Source organism: Apodemus sylvaticus, chromosome 17 (assembly GCF_947179515.1).
Source record: "Apodemus sylvaticus chromosome 17, mApoSyl1.1, whole genome shotgun sequence".
NCBI lineage: Eukaryota > Metazoa > Chordata > Mammalia > Rodentia > Muridae > Apodemus > Apodemus sylvaticus.
The window spans coordinates 59,130,958-59,155,641 of NC_067488.1; the positions used below are offsets into that span (position 1 = coordinate 59,130,958).

At 39.9% G+C, this 24,684-nt stretch overlaps 1 protein-coding gene across 2 annotated transcripts in view; it reads right to left on the reverse strand.

Moving 5' to 3' along the window:
• Positions 1-24,684, reverse strand: part of Cpne8 (copine 8) — a 178,920-nt gene that overhangs the window by 23,720 nt on the left and 130,516 nt on the right. For both annotated transcript variants that reach the window (XM_052161280.1, XM_052161281.1), the window contains 4 exons: positions 23,329-23,382; positions 22,360-22,421; positions 12,257-12,303; positions 6,959-7,140 (listed from right to left, as the gene is read on the reverse strand). In XM_052161280.1, the coding sequence (XP_052017240.1) occupies positions 6,959-7,140; positions 12,257-12,303; positions 22,360-22,421; positions 23,329-23,382 (345 nt within the window). The remainder of the gene's footprint in view (positions 1-6,958; positions 7,141-12,256; positions 12,304-22,359; positions 22,422-23,328; positions 23,383-24,684) is intronic.

Below are 24,684 nucleotides of genomic sequence, written 5' to 3' on the forward strand. Positions count from 1 at the left end.
GAGTCCCAAGTGACACCATGGGACTGTGACTGTGCTCCCAAGTTATCTTTTTGATTGGTGAATAAAGATGCCGAAAGCCTATATCTGGGCAGAAGAGGTAAAGGCGGGGTTTAGGGTCCCCACGCTTGGGGTCAGAATCAGAAGGGGGAGATGAAGCTGAACAGAGGAGGAAGCTACCACAGGGTCAGTGAGCCATGAAAGCACGGCCTTATGGGCCGGCTAAGAGCAGCCCAGAGGAAACACCGCAAATTATATAATGGAATGATTGGCTGGCAAAGAGACATAATAGCAAAGAGAATAGGTATCTGCCCAACTCTTAAGGCTTATTATAAATACAAGTGTGTGTGTCTTTTAACTGGGGTAGAAATTCCAGATAGGAATTGAAAATTTCTACATTTACTCCTTTCTATCTTCGCATCAAACACTAATCTACATTGTCTCCTCTATATGTGGGAATTCCAGAGCAGCTGAGGTAAACTGTTCTGTAGCAGGACAGTGTATGATGTTGTGCCAAGTTAAGATTCTGGTGTGTCTTGCCGTCATCAGAAACCCTGATGTGAGCTAAAGTATAAAGCGAATGAATGTGTCCCAGGTCTGTTCCCCAATGACATGGCGGCCAGCTTCCCCAGAATTGCTAACCAAAGAGAAGGACAAAGTCTGAGGAGCTTCTGCATGGTTTCTCTTCTATCCCATCTGCTAAGACGGAGCCTTACACAAAGTGCAGCCTTTTCAAGTAAGGAGAATTTAGCTTACTTATAGATAAATGCAAAGACATAATAACCATAATTTTAAACATCAATAATTTAAACATTTAAATATCAGCAATTCTAGCATGCATGCTTCTTCCTAGAAGGTCACAATAACTGATCATTTACAACTAAAGCTTATTAAATTCTATATACTGAAATGTTGGGACATAAAACTTTAATAGGTAAAATGGTCAGTAATGTGCTATTAATACTTAACACATGAAAAAGTGGAAATACCGGGTTGTTAGTTCATTAAAGGTCACACAATGCAAGAGAGATATAAACTGTGACTCTAGGAAGTCTGACTTGATCCCTTAATCCCTTAATGTCACCATTTATGGCAATGACCAATGTTTCAGATAGACAGAGAGCTTAGAAACTATGCCAGATGTAAAAAACACCTTCAATCTTGTTATTTATAAATAAGGGATTTATTCTCACTCTTCCCTTTCACTTTTATATTTTTTGAATATTTTAAAAAATTGGCCTGGTGGTAGTGGCGCACCCCTGTAATCCCAGCACGCTGGGAGGCAGAGGCAGGTGGATATCCAAGTTTGAGGCCAGCCTGGTCTACAGAGTGAGTTCCAGGACAGCCAGGGCTATACAGAGAAACCCTGTCTCAAAAAAGCCAAATCCAAAAAACAAAAAAAAAAAAAAAAAAAAAAAAAAAAAAAAAAAAAAATTAACACTAATCCAGTATTTTAAAACTGTGATGGTTTGAATAGAAGTGTCCCTCATGGGCTCACAGGCTTAAGTTCTCAGTCCCCTCTTGGTGGCGTTGTTTGGGTAGGCTTAGGAGGTATGGCCTCGATGCTGGAAGTATGTTACTAAAGATAGGACTTGAGGTTTAAAAATCGCATGCTATTCTCATTTTGTAGTCTCCGCTTTCTGTTTATGTCTCTCCACCATGACACTGACTCCTATCCCTCTGAAACTGTAGGCCCCCCCCAAAATCTTTTCTTCTCCAACTTGCCTAGATCATTGTGTCTTTTCACAGAAACAGAAAAGTGACCAATACAAAAAAAACAAAAACAAAAACAAACAAACAAACAAAAAAATGAAAAATAAACAAAACTAATTGAAAAACACCATCCAGAAAAACCAAATGCTACACACTCTCTCCAATATGGAGAACCTGACTTTGACTCTTTAGGTTAGTGTATGATTTTGTTTTTGTTTTTGTTTTGCTTTGCTTTATATCAAAGAGTGCAAGCACAATCTCCCACTACTATCTGGCTGTGAACTCTGCAAGCTATAGTAGTAACAACGGGATTGATAAGATATACCCATTGATGTAATAGTGGTATTACACTTATGGATGCAACCACCTGCTTTTTGATTGGTTATAAGGCCTGCTCTACAGGAAGGAACTTCATACCTGCTACCACAAACCTGGTTCATAACCTGGAAAGGCCACAGGCCCTTGGAGAGAGCTTACTACCGTTATTTGTTTAAACAGATATAAAATTTTCTTCTAAGTATTTATCTTTATACCCACAAACTAGTGCAGCTCTCAGCCCACATCAGAGAAGCTTCTCCCAACCTCCCACCCCACACTGGATAGTGGTTGATACAGGGACTGACTACGGCTCAAAGTGCAGAGAATAAGTAGCTAGAGATGGCTCTGTCCTAAGTGAGACATTTATATCAAATATCCTTCCCCAAAGACTAAGGTAATCATACAGAATAGGGGTTGAAAGATTGTAAGACCAGAGGTTGGGGGTAGGAGAACTTCAAGATAGCGTTCTCTGGATGTAACAGGACCACTACACTCCTGAAATCACAGCAGCTGTAACTGCCAGCACAAGACCTTTACAAGGTCAGTCAACATTCTAACATGGATGACAGACCACAAAACCCACCGAAGAGCTATTAGTATCTGATGGCTGCTGAGACAGGGACAGTCAATTTTCCTCAGTGTTCAGAGAGGCATGTTGATATGAGGGAATTTGAAGAGGGGAGTGGGTGTGGATATGATAACATATATTATATACATGTACTTAAATATCAAGGGACAAATGAAAAGATTGTAGTAAAATAATAAAAAATCTCTTCATTATGAAATTCATATATAACACATCTAGAATTTAAAATATACAAATTTACCATTTAACACACAAATGTTGGTTTTGATATTAAATGGAGGTTACCTAGATTGGGGGTATATAGGTGTGAATGTGTGGCTGTATGTGTGCATGCACATGTGCCTGGGCCAGATATTAATATTGGCTATCTTCTACAGTAGCAACTCCCCTTACTTTTTGAGACAGGGTTTTCAGATGATCCTGGAAATCACCATTTCTTGCTAGCCTAGCTGGCTAAGATGCTTCAGGGATCCTCCAGTCTCTATGTGCAGTGCTGGGATTATGGGTATACCAGTAGGCCCAGCTTTCTATTAGTGATTTTACTTACATGGGGGCTAGGGATTTGATCTCAGGTCCTCATGCTTTTACAGAAAACACTTTTACCAACTCAGCCATCTCTCCTCTGAGCTGACCTATTTTATCTTCTTTTAAATAAGATTTTATGATGCTCTTTTCCCTTGAAAGGCACAAGCTAATTAAAATTAAAACTCATTACTGATTTTAGGCATAGAAGAAAGTGTATTATATACCTGCCTTAAGGGAACACTTACAAACTAGGATAGTTCTAAGCTAGTTTTATGAACAGCATTTTGACCGTTTCACTGGGGGCTTGTATTTCTGTGGAACTCTTTCTTCTCCTACCCTGGAAAGGAAACTACAAGGTCACCATCCTCCCTCCTTTGGTAGTGGAAAGACAGCCACTGTTTGTTCTGCTTATCACTGTGGATTGCTGAAAGGCTGATTTCTGAATTAGTTCTCCTACCATAAGTAGTGGCACAAGATTTCCTTATGTCTGAGGATGATAAGACTCCTTTGGAAGGCAAAGTCTTAATCTTTTTAAGAATATACGGTTTGTATTAATCAGATTAGTTAAAACATTTTAGCTGTTACAAAGATTATATTTCCCCTTAATGACTAAGTTGAAAGAAGTTATAAAAGGATTTTAAAACTAATTTCTTCAACAAAGTTCACAGGAGATCAAGTTTTGTCTCTTAAGATTGATTAGAGCGATGTTGTGTACATGTTAATATTATCTCAGAGAAGATTTATTAACTAGTATTTATTTTAGCCAGGAAAACAAAAGTGCTCTGAAAACAGAGAATATAACCATTAGGCAATACTATCTTTGGTTTATTACCATTAGAATCAATGTTAACTCCTGTTTCTTTAATAACATACAGGGACAACTTTTTATAGATTTTTACAGGTCATGATGGCTATCTTGGAAATTTTGAATTGGTTTTCAAGGAGAGCTTACAGGTCAGATAATGAACAGTTCATTCTTAGCAGTAGAGAGTTTTATGGATTGGGCATCAAGAATGAATAAGAGTAAAGAAGCATCAGAAAAAGGAGATAAAAGGTAAAATTTATGCACAAAGGTGAGAAGTACTTAGAAAGAAATCACTAACTTCATTTAGTTGAACAAACTCATTCCTTCTCTGGGTTTTAAAATAGAAACGTACCCTGCTGAGGCTAATCCAAGTGATTTCATGACTTTTTAAGTTTCTGGAAGATTTTAAGATTTTTAATTCTCTGAGACACATAAAAATCCCAAAAGATGCTCATTTTAAATGATGTTGGTAGTGTTATGTGCAGACTATTTCATTGAAGAAAACAATGATTCCCTCCCTGTAGTATCTTAAGATTGTGTCGGTGATGTAATGGAAAAGCAAGAATGAATATAGAAATAGCAATGAACGAATACTCATGAAAATATGTGGGAAAAGACTAACTCTGTTCATTTAAAAGCTTGTGTGTGTATGTATATGTGTACACATGGCACATATGTGTGCATGTAAATATGGGTATGTGCATATATTCATCTGTTTACATGTATTTATGCATATGTATGTACATGTGTGTTTGTACATATGCATGTGCATATATTTATTGGTGTGTGCAGATGTATATATGTATATATATTCATGTGCATATATTGAGAAAACATATTATCTTACAGAGACTTATGGAGTACTCTTGTAAGCTATAGTTTAATAATGATTAAGAGCAGAGCTATGTACAGACACCCACAGCCAAACACTGGATGGAAATGGGGATTCTTATGGAAGAATAGGAGGCAGGATTTCAGGGCCTGAAGGGGATAAGAAGACCAACAGAGTCAACTAATCTGGACCCTTGGAGTTCAGAGTCCGAACCACCAACCAAATAATATGCACAGGCTGGACCTAGGCTTCCCCTGATCATATGTTGCAGATGTGCAACATCTTCATGTGGGTCCTGAACAACTGGAGAGGGGGCTATCCCAAAAGCCATTGACTGTCATATTACCCAAATACTTAGAGAATGCTGTGAAATTTGGAAGGCCCTTTTTGCATTGTAAAGACTCATCTTCAGCCTGAAGGCAGAAACTGCTGGAAATTTAAAAAAAAAAAAAAAATGAACCACGAGGATGGCAGAAGACTGGAGCCTCGCATGGTTGTTCTCTGAGAGGTTCTACCAGCAGCTGACTGAGACAGATGCAGACGGTTACAGCCCACCATTGGACTGAGGTGGGGGAACCCTATGGAAGCGTTAGGGGAAGGATTAAAGGAGCTGAAGGGGATGGTAACCCCACAGGAAGAACAGTATCAACTAACCTGCACCCCTCAGAGCTCCCAGAGTCTATGCTACCAACTAAACAGCATATAGGGGCTGAGGCTGGGCCCCCAGCACATGTGTAGCAGAGGATTGCCTTTATTGCCTCAGTGGGAGAAGATGTGCCTAATCCTGTAGAAACTTGATGCCCCAAGGAAGGGGGATGTGGGGGGTGGGTAGATGGGTGACTGAGCTGGGTTGGGGAGCACCCTCTCAGAGGCAAAGCGGAGGGGGATGGGGTGAAGAACTCTTGGAGCAGAGACCAGGAAGGGGGGCAATATTTGGAATGTAAATAAATAAAACAAAGAAAAAAAAAGAAAAAGAAATATTGGGGCATGATCCTGTCAGACTCTGAACAGCCATCTCTTAGTAGGTGTACCTCTTAGCTCTGTCAGTACTGGCAACACTAGAGCTTTAGACAAGATGCATTCAGATTACAGCAATCTCTGTCTTACAATGAAACTGAATTTTAAAGAATCTGGTTTAGGTGTAATTTTCTTTGCACCATCCCTAACAGTGTAATACAACATTGGTTTGATCCCACAGTATAAAGGTAAAGATGGGAGGAGTAGAGGAGGCCAGAATGAGAGGGAAAGAGACATGAATAATAACATACAGAGGGGGAGAGGACCTGTGCATGGAAAATTAATAACTTCATTTAGTTTAATCAATTACTCCTTTTATCAGGCATAGAGAAGGATAGGCAGTTAAAGATAGCCACACATCCCTTGATAGTCTTTCCACTGAGAAGTCAAAATTAATTGCCCTCCCTTGAAACCTGTGCTGGCATTAGTAATTCACTTAGTAAAAATAGTGTAACAGTTTAGAACTTCTAAGCTTGTGATCTAATGGATCTGGAGTTTCTGTCCCAGAGTCCAGAACACCCAAGAAAACTGGCTCCCTGTAGGGGATCTGAATACCATGAGTCTGCTCTACTAGGAAGAAGCCAGTGATACCCTGTGTGTAAGAGGCAACTCCAGCTACCTCATCCGTCTCATCTCAGGCATCAGATAATGAACCCAGGCAAGCAAACCTTCACAGTGCACATACACCACAAAACACTTGATGTAGACAAGACCTGAGCATCTAAACCAATATCCAGAAGGGAACCTCAGGAACGTCACCTTAGACGAATTATTCTTGAGCTATTAAAAACATCTAGGCTGAGGCCTGATACTTAGACCAAGCAAAGGAAGAAATGTGCTTATCCTGTTATATTGTGATCTCTGGCCTGATGCATGGATTTAACACACCTGCATTATTTTATATCTCTTCACTTTAGGGACATTTCTCATGTAATGATGAATACCCAGAATAGACCCTACTGTGTATGATGAAGGCAGACTTGATGATAATCTGCCTTTTATATGAAGATTATTCTCCTGAGTGAACTATTACAAAAACCGAGAAGAGTTTATAGTCAACAAGACTTCCTACATTCATAGGAGAAACAGAAAAATCAATACTGAAATATCTGGCAGGTGAGGTTTTTTTTTTTTAAGCTCTCAAATACTTTTAATGCATCATTACCAAGGCAAATTCATGAGATATCCTTCCATCTGGAGGCAGCTTTGCACCAAAACCCAGGGCTGGGAACATCTTATCACTGTCATAATCTTGAACAATTTCTCCTACAGCCTTCAGTGCCATTCCGTAGGCGTTCAGTTGGTAAGGGTTCATATAGTGCAGAGAAGTTGGCTGGGCAGGGTTTCCTAAGGACAGAAAGTAGATTAAAATGTGAGTTTGTCAGGCCACAGATTTGTAACAACATTGTACATTTTATTTCAGATTTGAATACTCCTAATTATCATTTTCTGCCTGTCCCTATGCAGCATCTTTGTCCAGACCTGGCTTCTCACTCTACACCATCTTTTCCTCTGAACCGTTCACCAGGTCCTGAATTCACTCTCTCTTTTAGTTATATCCCATACACAGCAAGCACTATTTTTTGTTTCTTTGGGCTCTTCTTGCCTTCCCTTCCCCTGGCCTCATGTCTCCTTTGTTCTGCTCCACAAAACTAGCAATTAAAAATACTTAGCTCCTTGAGTCTGTGACCTTGTCAGAATCTGCCGTGCCTTCGGCAAAGCCTACAAAGATGGAAATGGTTGTTGCTTAACTAGTAGCAGCGATGATTACAAGAACAAGGAATCCATCACAGACTGAACATCTGATTTCATGTCTCACAAGCCTCTCAAAGAGTGTTTTTCCCCCCATATTTTGGCTTTTAGTCGCCAAGGTTCTAAGAATATCCACATATATGGTTTCTTGCTACATGTCTCCATTTCTCTTGGATATATATCATGTAGTGAAATTTCTGGATTATATGATGAGCGAGTGCCAAATTGTTTTCCAAAGCAGCTACAGCTACACAATCAATATCCACAGTACTACGAAGGGTCTGGGTTCTCTAGTTCTCAATGGTATTGGTGATCAAATTGGTTCTTGCCATCTTCATGGATGTGGAATGGTATCCGTCTATAGTTCTGGTTTATGTATCCTGTGGACTAAGTATGTCAAGAATAATTCTTATGTATAGCATTTGGGGCAATACCATGTCCAGATTATTTGCCTACTCTTTTATTTTATTTTAAATATTTATGTATGCATGTATTTATTTATTTATTTATTTGTGCATGAGAGAGAGAGAGAGAGAGAGAGAGAGAGAGAGAGAGAGAGAGAGAGATTGAGATTGAGATTGAGATTGATTTAGGTCCTGTTACTGAACTCAAGCTTGGCAGGAAGCACTTTTCTTTACTGAGCCTCCTTGTTGTCTCCATTGGCCTACTTTTAAGTTCTGAATATCCTTTTCTGAACTTTTAAAGGTCTTATGAACCTTACTTGCTACACTTCTGGCCTGTGTCATCATCTGTTTGGATAGTATGGTTTGCAGCATGAATGCTGTCATCTGGATACCATTCTCTTTCCTTTCCTTACACTGAGCATGCCCTTGCTGTCACTCATAGGAATTGGATGGCACGCCCAGAGCCATCAACGCTCATCTGCGTCTTATCATTTTGTTTTCTTGCTTTTTGATTTTTTCAGTTGCTGTTATTTTTTTTTCTTTCCTGAACATTTTTGCCATTTAACAGCGTGGAGCCCATCTGGTCTTCCATCCATTGTGCCTGGCTAACTATCTGACCCAGGGCTGCTTGGGGATAAGACCATTATTTTTTCTATCCAGTTATGTTTGGTGCTTTTCTTTCTAATTTGCTTTGACTTTTCTCAAACCTTTGCAATTCCATATAACTTTATAAATTGAGAGTGTTGTTCGACTCTTGACTGGTTATAAAACATTTTAGTGCATTTATCAGCATTTTGCATATACAGAATATCTGCAAAAAGAGTTTCATTTCCTTTTCTAAAATAAAACCTTTTGGATTTTGATATCCTATAAAATCTGTCAATCACTTGGAGGAAGATGATCTTACAATCCAGAACAAAGATTTTAAATTTTGGTATGTAATTTCACTTGACATTCTTATGAGAATACAGTCATCAGTTTATAAAATGTATATATATTTTTAAATACATTCCTGTTTTTTTATTTTTTAAATATTAATATAGGTGAAATTATCCTCCAATTTTCATTGCATAATTTTTCTTGATGAGGCATTGAAAAAGAATTGATATATGTATTTATCTTCTATCCTATAGTGTTGCTCTAACATTTTAGTGCATTTATCAGCATTTTGCATATATAGAATATCTACAAGAAGTTTCATTTCCTTTCTGTTTATCTCAGTATCAATATTTTAAATGATTTTTTGTCTAACTTCCATAACAATAGCATCTAGTATAATGTGGACAAGGAAATGTCAGAGATTCTTGTCTTGTTTCCCGTCTCAAGAGAAATCATCCAGTTTTTCACCCTTCAGGGTGATGTTGAGCACAGGTTTTTTATAGTTTTTCTCTGAAAGGTTAGAAAGTATATATACTATAGACATATAGAAATATATCAAATGATTTCTCAGTACCATGAGAGATTCATTTTCAAAATTTTAATATTTGAAAATCAAGTAATATAATATAGTACTGTGAATATGAGAAAACTGGAAAACAAATTAGCAGATGATATATCATCATATGTTGCTGGCTTCAGTTATTTCACTGAATATTTTTATGTACATGTATATGTGAAAGGTGACTTTTTTAAAGTTTTCTTTTCTCATGATGTTATTGTCTTGTTTTTGCATCAAAGTAGTAATGACCTCACAGCGGAAACGGGCAAATGCCCTGCCTTCTTTGTTTTTTGGGACAGCTTGTGAAAGGCTGGCATTAATTACTGTTTAAATATCTGGTAGACTCTAGCCAAGAAGCTTGTTGGAAACATGGTTCAGTAGATAAGCTGTGAAGGTAGTTCTCTTAATTGCTAATTTGGTTGCTCCTTGCACATTGTTTGGATTGTCATTATCTCAGAGTGAGTGTCCCTTGTGGTGTCTTTCTGCTGAATAGGCAATTGATTCTCTTAGTTGGCTTAAAACCCACAAGTAGGACAATGACTAGTTATTTCAACTCACTGGACTTAAGCTGAATTACTTGTGTGGGCCGTATTTGATAGACATAAGTCAAGATCACTATCTGAAGACATAATGCTGAAGAACCAGTTTTCCCACAACAAGAAGTAAGAAATTGGCCTTGTTACCTGCAATTCTAGCTATCTTACGAATGACTCAACATGTATTACCAGTAAAATGTTTTGCAAAACTAGGTTTGCTCAACTGTGCAAGGTTGCACAGGAAGAAGGTTGGATTTAGGTGTGTTTTGCATGCTGACTGGTTCCTAAAAGTCTTATTTGTGAAAGGTGGGTCAATGTAAGAGAAATGTAAAGAGACAATAGGAGAGCTGTAGACACAATGAGTAATTAGGAAAAAAAAAATCTACAAAGGCTTCTCAAGATGCACTAGGGTATTGTGCTGCCTTGTTTTGTGTCAACTTGACACATGTTAGAGTCAACTGAGAGTAGGGAGCCACAATTAAGAAAATGCCACCATAAGATTGGGCTGTTGGCACGCCTCTAAGGCATTTTCCTAATTACTTATCGTTGTGGGAAGATCGAGGTAGCCCTTCATGAGTAGACACACTTCAGGGCTGGTGATTCTAGGTTCTATAAGAGAGGAGGATGATTGCAAGGTAGTAGTGGTGGTGCATGCCATTAATCCCAGCACTCGGGAGGCAGAGACAGGTGAATCTCTGAGTTGGAGACCATCCTGGTCTATAGAGTGAGTTCTAGGAGAACCAGGGCTACACAGAGAAACACACAAACAAAAAGCAAACAAAAAGAGCAGGCTGATCAAGCCAGGAAACAAAAGCCACCCCTCTATAGCCTCTGTGTTAGCTCCTGTCTGTAGGTCCCTGCCTTGTTTGAGTTCTTGTCCTGACTTCCTCCAGTGATGAACAGTACTATGGAGTAACAAGCCAAATGAACCCTTTTCCCTGAGTCTCGCTTGGGCTGAGGTGGTTTATCACGGCAATCATAACCCTAACTGAGACAGGCATTATCTTATAAACACAGTGAATGCTGAAGATATTGTAAATCCAAAGTACACTTAACACTCCTAATCCTGCAACATATCCCAGCCACCCCCAATTGCACAGGGCAGCATCCATCTTCCATGTGATCCCGTAACCCAGAGAGCTGCATTTTGCTGCAGCTGCTCAATGTCATTGAAGAATGTCACATAATGTCACTAAGTTCAAGAAGATTAAATGAAAAGAAAGTCCTGAGCAGAGCCTCTAATGAAACTGCACTGCCTCCTTGTCTTGTAATGTTGGACCTTTCTAAGTAAATCATGGTAGTTTGAAAACCACCTGTGGGCAAACAGCAGCTTTTGGCAAAATTACAGTGCTTGGTGTGTAAGCCTGGATTTAAGAGCAAACTCTAAATTGACTTCTCAGAGTTGTATACTGATCACTGTCCATGGGCTCTGACATGGGCCCACTCATTCTCACACATGTGCACCCTACAGATGCACACATACAAACAGTAATAGACAAGATAAAAGATATTAATGAGGCTCATGATTTTAGGATATGATATAACCGATTTACATAGTCATTCAATTCAAAATAAACTTGGTTTGAGATAAAATTAAATCTCCATTTCTTTTCCTCCCTAAGATACGTTTTAAAGATATTCTTAAGGATTATGTATACAGTGTTCTGTCTGCATGTATGCCTGAAGGCTAGAAAAGGGCACCAGATCTCACAAGATCTGATATATATGGTTATGAGCCATCATGTGGTTGCTGGGAATTGAACTCAGGACCTATGGAAGGGCAGACAGTGCTCTTAACCTCTGAGCCATCTCTCCAGCCCCTCCTTAAAATATTTTTACATGAATCATCAACGTCCATACTAAACAAACTAAACATTACTAAATGTTTAGTGAAGATACTGTAGTGAAGTTTAGTGGAGATACTGTAAATCCATACTAAAACATTATACATCAATCCTATTAGTGATCAATCCTATTAGTGAATTAGATGTAAAGATGTTTAAAAGTGAGTAAAAAAATATGGCTGAAGATCATTTACAGGAGTAAGTACACACAGAGGCTGAGTTGGGGCCACAGCTAGACACGCTTCAGGAAAATGGTTTCAATACAGAAGGGGCTCAACTACACCTAAAAAATGTATTCCTTTGAAAGAAATGTGACATAATAAAGTGGATCAACATGTAATTAATGTGTTGTATTTCTTTATAGTGCTCATGCATTTCACATGTCTAGATGGTAGTAGAAAGTTAAAGAAAAATTATACGAAATTTTAGTGAAGATAAAAACTTGTCACGTGATTGGGACACGTACCAGACACTGGTGGTAGCACTCACCATTTGATGCTGTAAAATCAATGGCCACCGTGAAGTTGATCTGCGTTCTAGAATACAAGCAAACAACAACGCAAAGTAAGTGACCACACCAGGGAGGTTGTTGTCTCTTTGTGGTACACTTTTAGTGTCACAAATTGTCCAAACAAATAGACCCTCTATTAGACCACATCGGATGGGCAGATATACTAGGCGAGAGCGTGTTAGAAATACCTTTGTTGTCCTGTGACTGTAAAATAAGAACGTCCTTTGAATTGGAGTAGCTCGGCTTTGAGCTCGAGAACCTTGCAAGTGGCTGGGTATAGAGTCCACACAAACAACTGTGAGGTTTCAAGTCCTGCACGCCTTGGTAACTGCTGCCTTAGAAACCAGCAGTACAACTACCTATAACACTGTAACACCGCTACAACACCAGCCCTGGAGATGGGACCCTCCTCTGTGCTTCTAAAAACTGACATAGCTGAAGTGGCATTCCACATCAAGTTGCTGTGGTACCCTCCACATTTCATATATATGCACACACATAGTATGTGTATATATCTAAATGACATATATATATATATATATATATATATATAAATTATATATATAATACACATATAAAATAATATACATAAATTTTCAGCAGTTAGTCAATACATAAATTTATTTCACTTGTTCAGTTTGTTTACTCTTTTAAATGAGTGGGCTATTTCCTTTTTTTTCTTTTCTTTCTCCAATTCTTTTGTTCTATAAGCTAAATAGGTAGGCATTTCACTTTTGGGTACACTTATGACTGTTTACATTTGTGATACCATTCCTTTCTTTCCAATAATAAAACCATATGTAAAAGGCAGTCTCATAATCACAGGGATAATGTGACTGTATCTGTGTCTCCCTTTCTTGTGCTATTTAAATAGCACTTCAGTAAACAAGGAAAAGTATGCTTGTGTTTTAAGAACATATCTAGCATATTTTAAAGACTTATAGCACTTCTTGTGAAAAATAATACTCTTGGCAAACTGAACTCTTCAAAGTCTGGAACTGTCATACGCTGTGGCTGCTGCCAATGCTGCCTATCATGGGATCCCTACTTGTAGGGATGAGGCTTACACATCACTGGTTTCTGACTCTAGAATATCAGGCCCCTCATACTACCCTAACCAACAGACCTTTCCTTCAAAACTCCTCTCAAAACTCCTTCATATACTTCTGGGATTGAATTAAATTCATACCCCTCCCTTAGGAATGATCAACGCTTCACATTTAGGTATTACAAAGTTGATGCAGATTCCTTTTATAGCCACAAGATAACGTTTTACTCAGAGCAGAAATCAGGTTTAGAGGCTAAGGATACAGCCTCTCTGGGAGCCTCATTCTGGTCAGCATGAATCAAAACGAGTACAACTTTCAGAGAAGTAATGGAGGGAGACATTGGGAGAACATTCCAGATAACTGATTCATTGTGAGGAGCTGAGAACAACCACCCCCAGCCCACTGGTGTGTCGCAGCAAAAAGCTGTAATGCTGGGTGACAAGGTGACACAGAATACTGAGTCTGGAATAACTAGATTTGAGTCCTGGCAACTCACTTGTGACCTTGGGTAAATTTCAATATGGGAAGGGCAGGTTCCCAAGAATAGTACAGTAACAGAAAAAGACAAGGAGAATAGCATATACATAAAATATAGCCCATAAAAATAACACACATATTAAACATATACATGAGGATGCCCAGTTATATACATTATCTCAGTTAATCTAACAATAATTTGCAAAGGACAGTCAGCTCTGTATTTTTTATATATTTTACACGTAAGAAAAAGGATCCTCACAAAATTCAATAGTTTTCTAAAGCAGCAACAAAGGCCAGCATTAGAATGTAAATTAATACCTTCCCAAGGGCAGATGTCCTTAATCACAAAGATATCAGGACATTATCATATGCTTAATGTAAATTTGCCCTCTACCAACTATGCTATCAATACTAATCTCAGAAGCATCTGCTTGTCTGTTATTTATTCAAATGAGAACTGGTTAAGGATGAAAGTAACCCAGAGCTTTGGAAACACATCATTTTAGCATATTTTAAATACCAAATTAGAAATCCACATTCAGATCAACTTTTCCTTAGATTTTAGGAACAGACACCTTCTGAGGATGCTGATTTCTCTCTCTCTCCCTCCCTCCCTCCCTCTATGTGTGTGTGTGTGTATGTGTGTGTTCACCCATTCTGTCTGTCTGGTTGATACTGCTTCATTGTCCTCCACTTTATTTTCTGAGATAAATTATCTCACCGAATGCGGAGATCATCATTGGAGCTAAGCCAGAAGCTGGGAATTCCCCAGGCTCCACCTGTCTCAGCCCACCCTTGTTGGGGTGACAGGAGCATGCTGCCACCCCTAGCTTTTATTATGAGAGTGCTGGAGACATTCTCGCATTCTCAGGCGTGTGCAGCAAACACTTTTCCCACCAGCCATGTAACTCTCTCTGCACATGGGAACCTCCCTGTACTTCCACACTCATGAGTAGTTTAATTCTATGGTTGTATCTATTCACGGAAACAGAAAGCATGACACACAACAGCTTAAGTTGCTCTCAGGATGGAAACTGTAACAGTCAAAGCAAGAAAGGTCCTTTCAAAGCAATTGCACCTATCACAGCTACAAAGGAAAGCTGGGGCTATTAGCTCCCTGGGAATTATACACCTGTATAATAGTGAGAACAAAGGCAGAAAGAAGAAACATTTAGAACTAAATAACATACCCAAACACAAAACAGATTCTGTACAAAACACTCATCGATTGTTTAAAAATATAAAGAGACTACAAAGAAAAAGGAGAGAGAGGAGAGAGACACATGAAGTGTGAGTTAGAAAAGGGAAAGATGGAGGAAAGGCGGGAGCGAGACAGAGAGAGAAGGGGAGAGAGAGAGAGAGAGAGAGAGAGATTGAGAGGAAAAGGGGGAGAAGAAGAGGGAGGGGGTCAGAGAGACAGGAAGAGGGAGAGGAGAGATGGGGAGGGAGGGGGGAGAGAGGGAGAGAGGGAAAGAGGGAGGGGAGAGGGAGAGGGAGAGGGAGGAAGAGGAAGAGAGAGAGAGAGAGAGATCTTACTGGCCAGTTATTTAGATCAAAGATTCCTCCGATGGCTCAGGATCCTCTAAGACAGAGTAGAAAAGATTGATGCACTTAGCACTAAATGCTAAATAGGGCAACTTACTAATGATCAGGGAGTAGCAGAGACACTGCTACTGATTAATGGGATTTGACTAATTTCTACTTTCCTCAGACTCCTTTCTGTCACTGACTTTGCTTCATCAGTGTGTTCAAATCAGAAAAGAAAGATTAAACCTGACTCAACACACAAGTCACCCGTTGATAGTGATGGGATGCCCACTCTTACCATGAACACAATATCAAAACAAAACAAATACCCTAAAGTTCAACAACCATCTCCCAGTTGCCATGAGCTGGGTGATGTGACAGAAAGACCTGGAAGCCAAGGAAAAACCAGCTCTGAACTTACCAGGCTTATGGTTCCAACAGAGCCTTACTAGACTCAACAAGGACCACCCAGAATCTTCTCAGTGAATCCATTCCCACTGCTTCTGGGTGTATCCGTGCATATTATGATGTATGCTCAACACGCGGATGGTCACAGTCTACATGTTTACAAAACAATCCATTCCTTAAAGATGGTGGAAGCTAGGATCACAGCCTTTTCAAGTAGATTTTTCAAGACTTTAATAAGATTATTTTCCCATCAAAAAGCCAACAATGCTGCCCTGTGTTCTCAGTTCCTCATCAGCTCATACATAGGATCAAACATAAGTTCATACAAGACGGCTCCTGATGGGAGATCCATACGAGGAACATGTATAAGTCCTTGAAATACTGCACTCAGAAGTTTTGTTTTCAAAACAGACAAAAGAACTTCAAGAACCTCCTGGAGCTGTGCTATTCTGGAATACATAATCGAGGTTGTGTGGCACAGGGAGCACATTACTATTAACTTCTTCCACACTCCAGCTCTGTGGGGGTGTACACTTGAGTGTTCCTGTTTTATTTCCCCACCTTTCTGCAGCTGTAAATGTCAGAAACATCTGCTGGCATGGTGGGCAATGGAAGGAGCTGAGCACATAACCCAGAGAGCCTTCAGATAACCTATAGCTGTTACTGTGTACTGGCTATCACAAGTAAACATGGGCACCTTTAGGACTGCTGTGATTTATTCACCAATTAAAAATCCTCTTCAGTTGCACAAACCAAACATTATGAATCCTGAAGGTGAAGTCCCTCATCCTTGTTTAATTTTGATAAACACATATTTACATTCTGTGGCTGATGGAATCTAAACCCACCCACCTCCAGGAGTCCTTCTATTCGAGCTGTGAGGCTATCAGCACCATGATTCTGCCCTGATTCTCTAACATGCAGTCTAGCTTATACTTTGGCTCCATTACCTGCTCTGACCCTTAAGACTTAAGCACTAGTACTCAGCCCGGTTCCTTGATTCAGGTTTCTCAGCTTCTCCTTTTTCTTTAAATTAAAAGTAATTAACCAATAAACAGAAAACCGCCTGATTCAAACAGTGCTCCATCTTTAAAACTCTTGCTTTGCTTTGGGGGATGGAGAGAGGGCACAGTGGTTTTGGAGCACAAACTGCTCTTTCAAAAAACCCAGATTCAGTTCCCAGCACCTACATGACATCTTGCAATTAGCTGTAACTCCAGTGCCAGGGCATCCAATGAATGTCTGTCTTCTGGAGCCACCAGGCATACATGTGAGAGGCAGACATACATGCAGGCAAAACACTCCTTTATATAAGATAAAGTCGACAAGTCCTTAAATGTACTAATCATGATCAGCCAGACAAGAACGGGTTTCCCTGGCTGTCCTGGAACTCACTCTGTAGACCAGGCTGGCCTCCAACTCAGAAATCCATCTGCCTCTGCCTCCTGAGTGCTGAGATCAAAGGTGTGCGCCACCACTGCCTGGCTGAGTTTTACAGTCCTTAGTATCCCTGTCACTGACTCTGAAGCTTCTAACACACTGCTGCAAACACTGCTGTGCTGATCAAGCTACCAGGGCCTCAGTGATTGGTGTTTAGAGTTTGACCTCCCATGGTGGACTTCCTTCCCTCTACTTCAGCTACTATGGATGGACTGGACCTGCTCCATTGAGATAAGAACAAAAATGCTCCGTAATACATCTAGGCACTGCCTCCGCAGACAAATGAAAAAAGGAACCACCGGCGAGGGGTGACGTCATTCCCTGCCCACACAGACACGGTCTCATAAATGAACAGACGTGATGCTTTTTCTGGACTTTGGGAATTGAGCTCACTGTTTTCTTTTTTTTTAATTAAAATATTTTAATTGAAATATAATTATATCAACTCCCCCTTCCCTGTCCTCTTTCCATCCCCTTCCATGCCCCCACTCACTCTCTCAAATCAATAGGCTTAGATTATTTATATGCATATATGCATATATATGTAAATATATCTTGACAAATCCCTTTAGTGTGGCTTGTGAGTATACGTTTTCAGCAATGATAACTTTATATTGAATCATCAGTTAGCAGACTCATCCCTGGGAGGGGTTACTCGCTCCTCTCTCAGCACTCACTAGATAGCCATAGTTCTTTGTCTAGGGGTTGAACCCTGTGAGATTTTCCTCTCCTGTGTCAGGTATCTATTGATCTTATTATTACTTAGGTCTTGTTTAAGGAGCTAGACTGTTGTGATATCCTGGGTATAGCTTTCCTGTCATTTGTAGAAGACGGAAGACTTCCTCGTCCTCTGGCTCTTCCAGTCCATTTGCCCACTCTTTCCTGATGGTAGTTGGGCCTAAGTGTTGGGGCTATGTTATGTTAATAGAGGTAAGTCCTCTGAATGCATACAGAGGCGACAGAGTATAATTTCACAAGGTAGCACCTCGCCCCTTCTAACCAGTAGCAAAAAAAAACAAAACCAAACCAACAAAATAAAGGCAACTCATAAGTAATATCAAAACAAACATAAATAAAGCTCTTGTCCAAAACTACAAGCACTGCTCCAAAAAAAAAAAAAAAAAATCCTATTTGAAATGAATTAGGTAATGGAGAGGGTTGTTTTTTTTTTTTTTTTTTGCTTTTTTTTTTTGTTTTGTTTTGTTTTTTGTTTTTTTGCTTTTTTTTTTTTTTTTTTTTTTTTTTTTTTTTTTGATTGAGCTGTCCATCAGTGAGCTTGGATCTCAAAACCACAGCAACAGCAAGCTAGGCTAGGCAGTTGTGAGAGCAAATCCTTCCCCAAAGTACTATCTCTCCCTGACACCATTTTTGCATAGAATATGCAGGTACCAATTCCTTTGAAGGCAACAAGACTGAGAACCTGTCTGTGCTAAATAGCTCTACAAGCCACAGCAGACTCCTGGGAAGCCCACACTTCTCCAGGCTCCCTCTGATCCTTTCCTCTCAGGAGAGAAGGTTCTTTTCATACTGCCTCAAGATTTGTTTTTTTCTTTAATCCTCTCTGTATTTGCCAGCTAGTGTACAAGGTCAAGCGATGAATTACAACCACTGCACTCAGCAGAGGATGAACTTGGAGACAGCACACCCTGTGTGACCCACAGTGTGCACTGTGGCACCAACATACGCACATCAGGCACTAGAGAGGACACATTTTCTGCCTTCTTTCTGCAACCTGCCCTTCAATAGCCCCTGCTTTCTCTCCATCTTCCCTCTCAAACTTCTAATTGCTCCCCAGAGTGAAACTCTTTCAGAGATAGAAACACGCTTCCCACAGCTGTTTTTTTCTTTGGTTTTTTTTTTTTGTTTTGTTTTTTTTTTTTTTTTTTTAACAAATCTGTGATTGCAACCTCCTCTTCAGCAGCTCCAGCACTTCAAAGAGAGGAGGTGATTGACCCCAGTTAGCAGGAGGTTTACAGTGCCTTGAGAGCCCTCTGCTGGATCTGCCTTCCTTTCCTTTATTCATTAGTTCACAGGGCTGTCTACTCTCTCATTATGGCCCATGACTGAGAAAATGCCCAACACGACTGTGATTGGCATCATATCATATGATGAAACACTTCCACTATTACCCTGAGTATGGTATGGACAGGACTGACCATGCTATCTGCAGAGAGACAGGCTAAAGGCGAAAGGCCATGCAGAGCCTGAGGCTGGACATCTCTTGACTTCCAAGCCCATATCATATTATTTTGTTAACTTTACATATTTTACTTTTAAAAGAAATGGCATGCCAAGAAACAGGCTTTCATACAGGATTTTCATATATATGGTTGCTTGACCCTCTCCCGACTTCTCCCATTAAGTACATAGATTTAGAATTAAGCATTAATGAAAATCAGTTTTGAGATTGTCTTTTAGGATGTGTAGAGGTCTCTTTCCCAAGTGTTGACTTCGATGAGATATGAAAACATTCCCTGTGAGTTTATAGAAGGCAGGCTGCTTTTATTAGATTTATCTCCATTCGGAGCTGCAGGGTTTAGCTTTCCACCACGCTGATGAATACAAATCACTTGGATACCCCCTAAATGGAACCCTATTTAAAGAAGAAGAAAAAAGTCCTAGGCATGCATATTCAAACAAGAAATCAGATTAGAAAAACCTTACAGTGTTGCCTGCTCACTGTAAACAACCTCCCTGAGGCGATACTCAAACAAACACCACACATTTTGTAAAACCAATGTGAACAGTTTACTGCATGAAACTATTCTAAGTCTCTTTTTAAGGAAAACTATCATGGGGATGATTTGTCGATTTTAAATTTTATTTTTTTTATTCTATCCGAATGATTTATCTTTTTTATTTTTTGTGCATTGGTGTTTTCCTTGCGTGTCTGACTGTCCATCTGTCTGTCGGTGCATCTGTCTGTATCTGTCCATGTGAAGGCATCAGACCTCCCTGCATCTGAAGTAACAGACAGTTATGTGGGTGCTGGAAACTGAGCCTGGATCCTTTGCTCTTGGCCACTGAGCCATCTCTCCAGCTCTTCTGACAGGGCTGACTTGTAAGGGCTCTGACACTCTGCTAGCATTTCAAACTAGCAAAGTCAAGAACCTCCCACTGACCTTTAGAATGAGCTAATGATACATGGGCACACTGGCTCTCTTCTCTTCTCCCAGAAAGACTTTTGTATTTCCTGTAACTGGGATAGAAACCCTTTATCTATAATCTGGACCAAGGCTTAACATCATAATTAAGATGTGGTAGGGTGAATAGTACTATCTGAAAACAATAGTTACCTCCAAGTGGAACTTAACTTCAAAGATGAATTTCCCTGACTTTATTCACTTGAATTTATCTTTTCCTTCCATTTCTTTGAGAACTGAAAATTACCACTGCTAAAATTATGGAAAACAATCATGATCAAAAGTCCGGTATTTCAAACCCACTGAAGATTTCAGAAAACAGTGGCTAGTGTTTACTGAGGGTTAGAACTACACACCATCCAATCACACAGCTCCTTTAAGGCAGGCATCCTTATCTTTAGTCCTACCTATTGGAAAGAGAAACCAGTTACAGGGGGAAGAGGTGGGCCTAGTGTTTGAAATATGCAGCTAACTAGAGATTCATGACAATAATATTCAGGGCTATAATCATCATCACCCTTTCTTAACTACCTGAATGATTTAAAGTCTGTCTTAGAATGTATCCACATGGTATCTCTCCAATGACACTCTCCCACTCTATCATGACAAGAAGAAAATCAACAGTTTATGCTTCTATCTCAGTATTCCTTCCTCCAAAGCAGCAGCTCTGGAAGAGACGTCCAGTAGCAGTGGTTTCTGGGAGATGCAGAAGCATTTTACACTTGAATAGTTAATCATTTCATTGTAAACACTCATGAAGTTCTCGAGGAAAAAAATTAAAAAATAAAAAGAAATTAAGACGGATAGTAAACTATTTAATTAGTAAATCTGCAAAAGTAAAAGGAAGGGAGGCTTATTCAGTAAGGGTCGGGCTTTTGTACATGTTTATACACAGATGTTACGTGTGTGAACTAATAGAGTGTTTTAGCAATGTAATATGAAGCAAATGGTAACAGCTCATGCCATGTGGCACTGCAGCATCACTCCTATGCAGCGAACCTAACGGTGTGCTTGTTGAAATGTAGCAATAGCTATTCACCAAGATTTTACATTGTAGCTTCATTATTAATTTTCTTTTGAAATAGATTTCATTTTAGTAAATATCTGTCGTTGCGAGTTTTATGTCAAGTTGACAAAAGCTAGAGTCCCCTGAGAGGAGGGAACCTCACAGGCATGCTTGTAGGGCATGTTCTTAATTGGTGATCCATGGGGGCGGGCCCAGCCCACTTTGAGCAGTACCATCCCTAGGCAGGCGAGCCCAGATTCTTTAAGTAAACAGCCTAGGCAAGCCATGAGGAGCAAGCTGGTAGGCCACACCCTTCCAGGGCCTTGCATCAGCTCCTCCCTCCAGCTTTAGCTTCCTGACTTCCCAGGTAAGCTCTTTCCCCTACACACTGCGTTGGTCCTGGTGTTTCATGACAACAGTAGAAACTGTAACCAGGACAAAAGGTAACGGCATGCACAGCCCGTGTTTCTCTGATGATCTGAGATAAAATCTCATTGAAATATCCTAAAGGGAGCACAGGCACGGCATGATGGCTCAACTGGTTGGTGAATACGCCTACTGCTAGGCTTAAGGACCCAGACTCCATCGTCGCAGTCCACAGTGTGATAGCACAGAATCAATCACTGCGAGGCTTACCCTGAGTTTCTCCACTCCGGCTCTGTGGCACGTGTACACTGTTAGGCTTCCTCAGATTAAAAACACATGTATTCCAGCTTGCTAAATTCGTTTTTTGCACACTCCCAGGGCAGCCCCTTTAATCTGACTCAGGTGGTCATTTGGGCAACTTCTCTGCTAAAATCTGTAGCAGCCAGTTTGAAAACAAATATTTTATTTCTAATAGATTTCATTCATATATATAAAATAGATTATATATACATATGTATGTGTGTATACATATATACAAGTACTTATGTGTGTGTATGTATGTATGTATAATATTCAAAGATGGTCCTTGGTTACTTCCATGGCAATGGGAACAATCTACACACACACACAAGATGCTATGCAAGTTTTAAAAGAAGACTTACCCTCCTTTAATATAGTCCAGGAAGGAGACTTCTGTTTCCACCAAGAAGGACAATAAGGTTACCTAGAGAGAGAGAGAGAGAGAGAGAGAGAGAGAGAGAGAGAGAGAGAGAGAGAGAGACAGACTATTACCCGTCAGTATTAACTGTAACACCAACATCCCAACATGGAATGGACACAGACAGTTTTCCACTAAAAAGGACATTATATTCCTTTGCATTCCAAAAATAACTACACATATAATTTGTTAAAATCTGCTAGGATGTGCGTGTGATGCTATCAGAAGCGAAGGAATGAAAAATAGTATTATCTCCTCCTTCTCTGTGGCTGTGAAGAACAGCTTGGCAGTGATCTGCAGGGCAACTATGCTGCTTCCCACTGTAGATTAGGAAAGATTAAAAAGTCTGGAAAGTGTACCAAGGCACACATGGATTTGCCAAGCTGAGCTGTGCAGGAAACAGCCCTTTGCAGCTCGTGCTCTAACACGGCCATCTAATATTTGGAATGTTATGATTAACACAAAACTTTAAAAGAAAACAACAAAACAAGTTTTTTCTGAGTAAATTAGTTTTTAGAAAAATGCTTGGTTTTTTTCTTTTTTTTTTTTAATTCGTTTAATCTGAAAACAGGGTGGTCCTAATTATTTTTGGTTTTCTGGCCGTCTTTGTTCCCCTGTCCCCATCTGAGGGATGTAGCCATTCCGAGTCTGGTCTTTGCCAGATTCACTGCTGAAGAGAGAGGTCAGAACGGCACATCAGCCTCCCTCGGGAGAGGTCAGCAGCGAACCATCCATGGCCTCCATGATCTCCTCTTCTCCAGTGAAGCCCTCCCAAGGAAGGTAAGGCTTCCAGCATATGCCTTTGTTTTCATATTCAAAGAAAAGTAAATGTCTTTCTGAGATGATGAAAGCCCCAAACTGTTAAGTCATTTAGAATCGGAGTCTTTAACCAATAACATTCAATGTGACTTACTGTTCCTGAATTAGTGTATTTTTTCTTTTTTCCTTTCTTTTTGGGATTCACCACCTTGTAAAAAAGCAAATAGAACAATTAAAAATGCTAAGCTTCCTCAGATTAAAAACACACGTACTCCAGCTTGCTACATTCACATCTTGCACACCCCCTTTTACAGTGTCGCTTGGGTGGCCACTTGGTCAACTGCTCTGCTAAAATCTGTAGTGGCAGGGTTTAAAACAAGTCTTTTATTTCTAATAGCCTTCATTCATATACATTTTTATAAGAACCTATTTTATCATTTTATTTGTCTGAAAGAGTGATTTGGGAGTATGTTTGTGTATGTTTGTATGTGGTATTGTGTGTGTGTGTATGTGTGTGAGTGTGTATGTGTGTGTGTGTGTGTGTGTGTTGGGGGAAGGTCTGTCATGTCCTTGGGAACGCCATAGACATGCTCCCAGAGAAAAGCCGCGCCTTCTAGGTGCACATCCTGAAAGGCTAATTCCTGATTAGGCCTTCAATGACAGTGGAGATCTGGGTGACAGGGCAAGGCAGAGCAGAGGCTCCTCCATCTTGTATTCCTGCTGAGGACACTTCACATTTAACCAGAAATCTCTTTGATGGAGAATCCTGTGGAAAATTAACCAACTCTGATCTAAGACTTGAAGTCAAGCCCAGCTAACTTACCTTAGCTTCTCCTAAACTGCTTGCTTCTGCAAGTGAGATGCCAGGCATTTGAAGGCAAGATACAATTCTGGCCTTCCAAAACCTAGGGCTCTCTCTGGACACTTGGGGCTCCACCTGGGTCCCTCAATACCTGAGTGTAGTCCCAGCCATGTGGAATAAAGATGGTCAATCAACTGTGCCTGAGTGGTCATCTCAGGCGATCCCCATAACAGAATGTTGCAAGTCTAGAGTCAAACTACCTTGTTCAGTCTTTAGTCCTCTCAATAGATGCTTACTGGCCTCCACTGAACCTGACCTAATAGCTTGAACAAGAATAGTATGAACAAGGTGCTGCTGATTCTTTGGAATGTGGTGGTGACTTCTCAGCTGTTTGCCTCCCAATAATGAAGGGGCTAAGAACTCTATCAACAGTGTCTGAGGCCTATAATGGTGATGTCTTCAGTTTACTGTACCCTCCTCCTCTCTGATGCTTTTGCTGACATATTTTCTTTTCACTATGTATTCAAAGTTTATGTTTAGTGATACAAGATGTGTGTGTGTGTGTGTGTGTGTAACTAAATTTACTACTATTCAGTGAGCTTAGCTGGTACAATTAATAAAAAAATAGCTTTATTTACAAATTTTATACATAACATTTACACTAACCTTGGGCCTTCCAATGTTATTCTTTTTTTTAAGTCCTTGCTT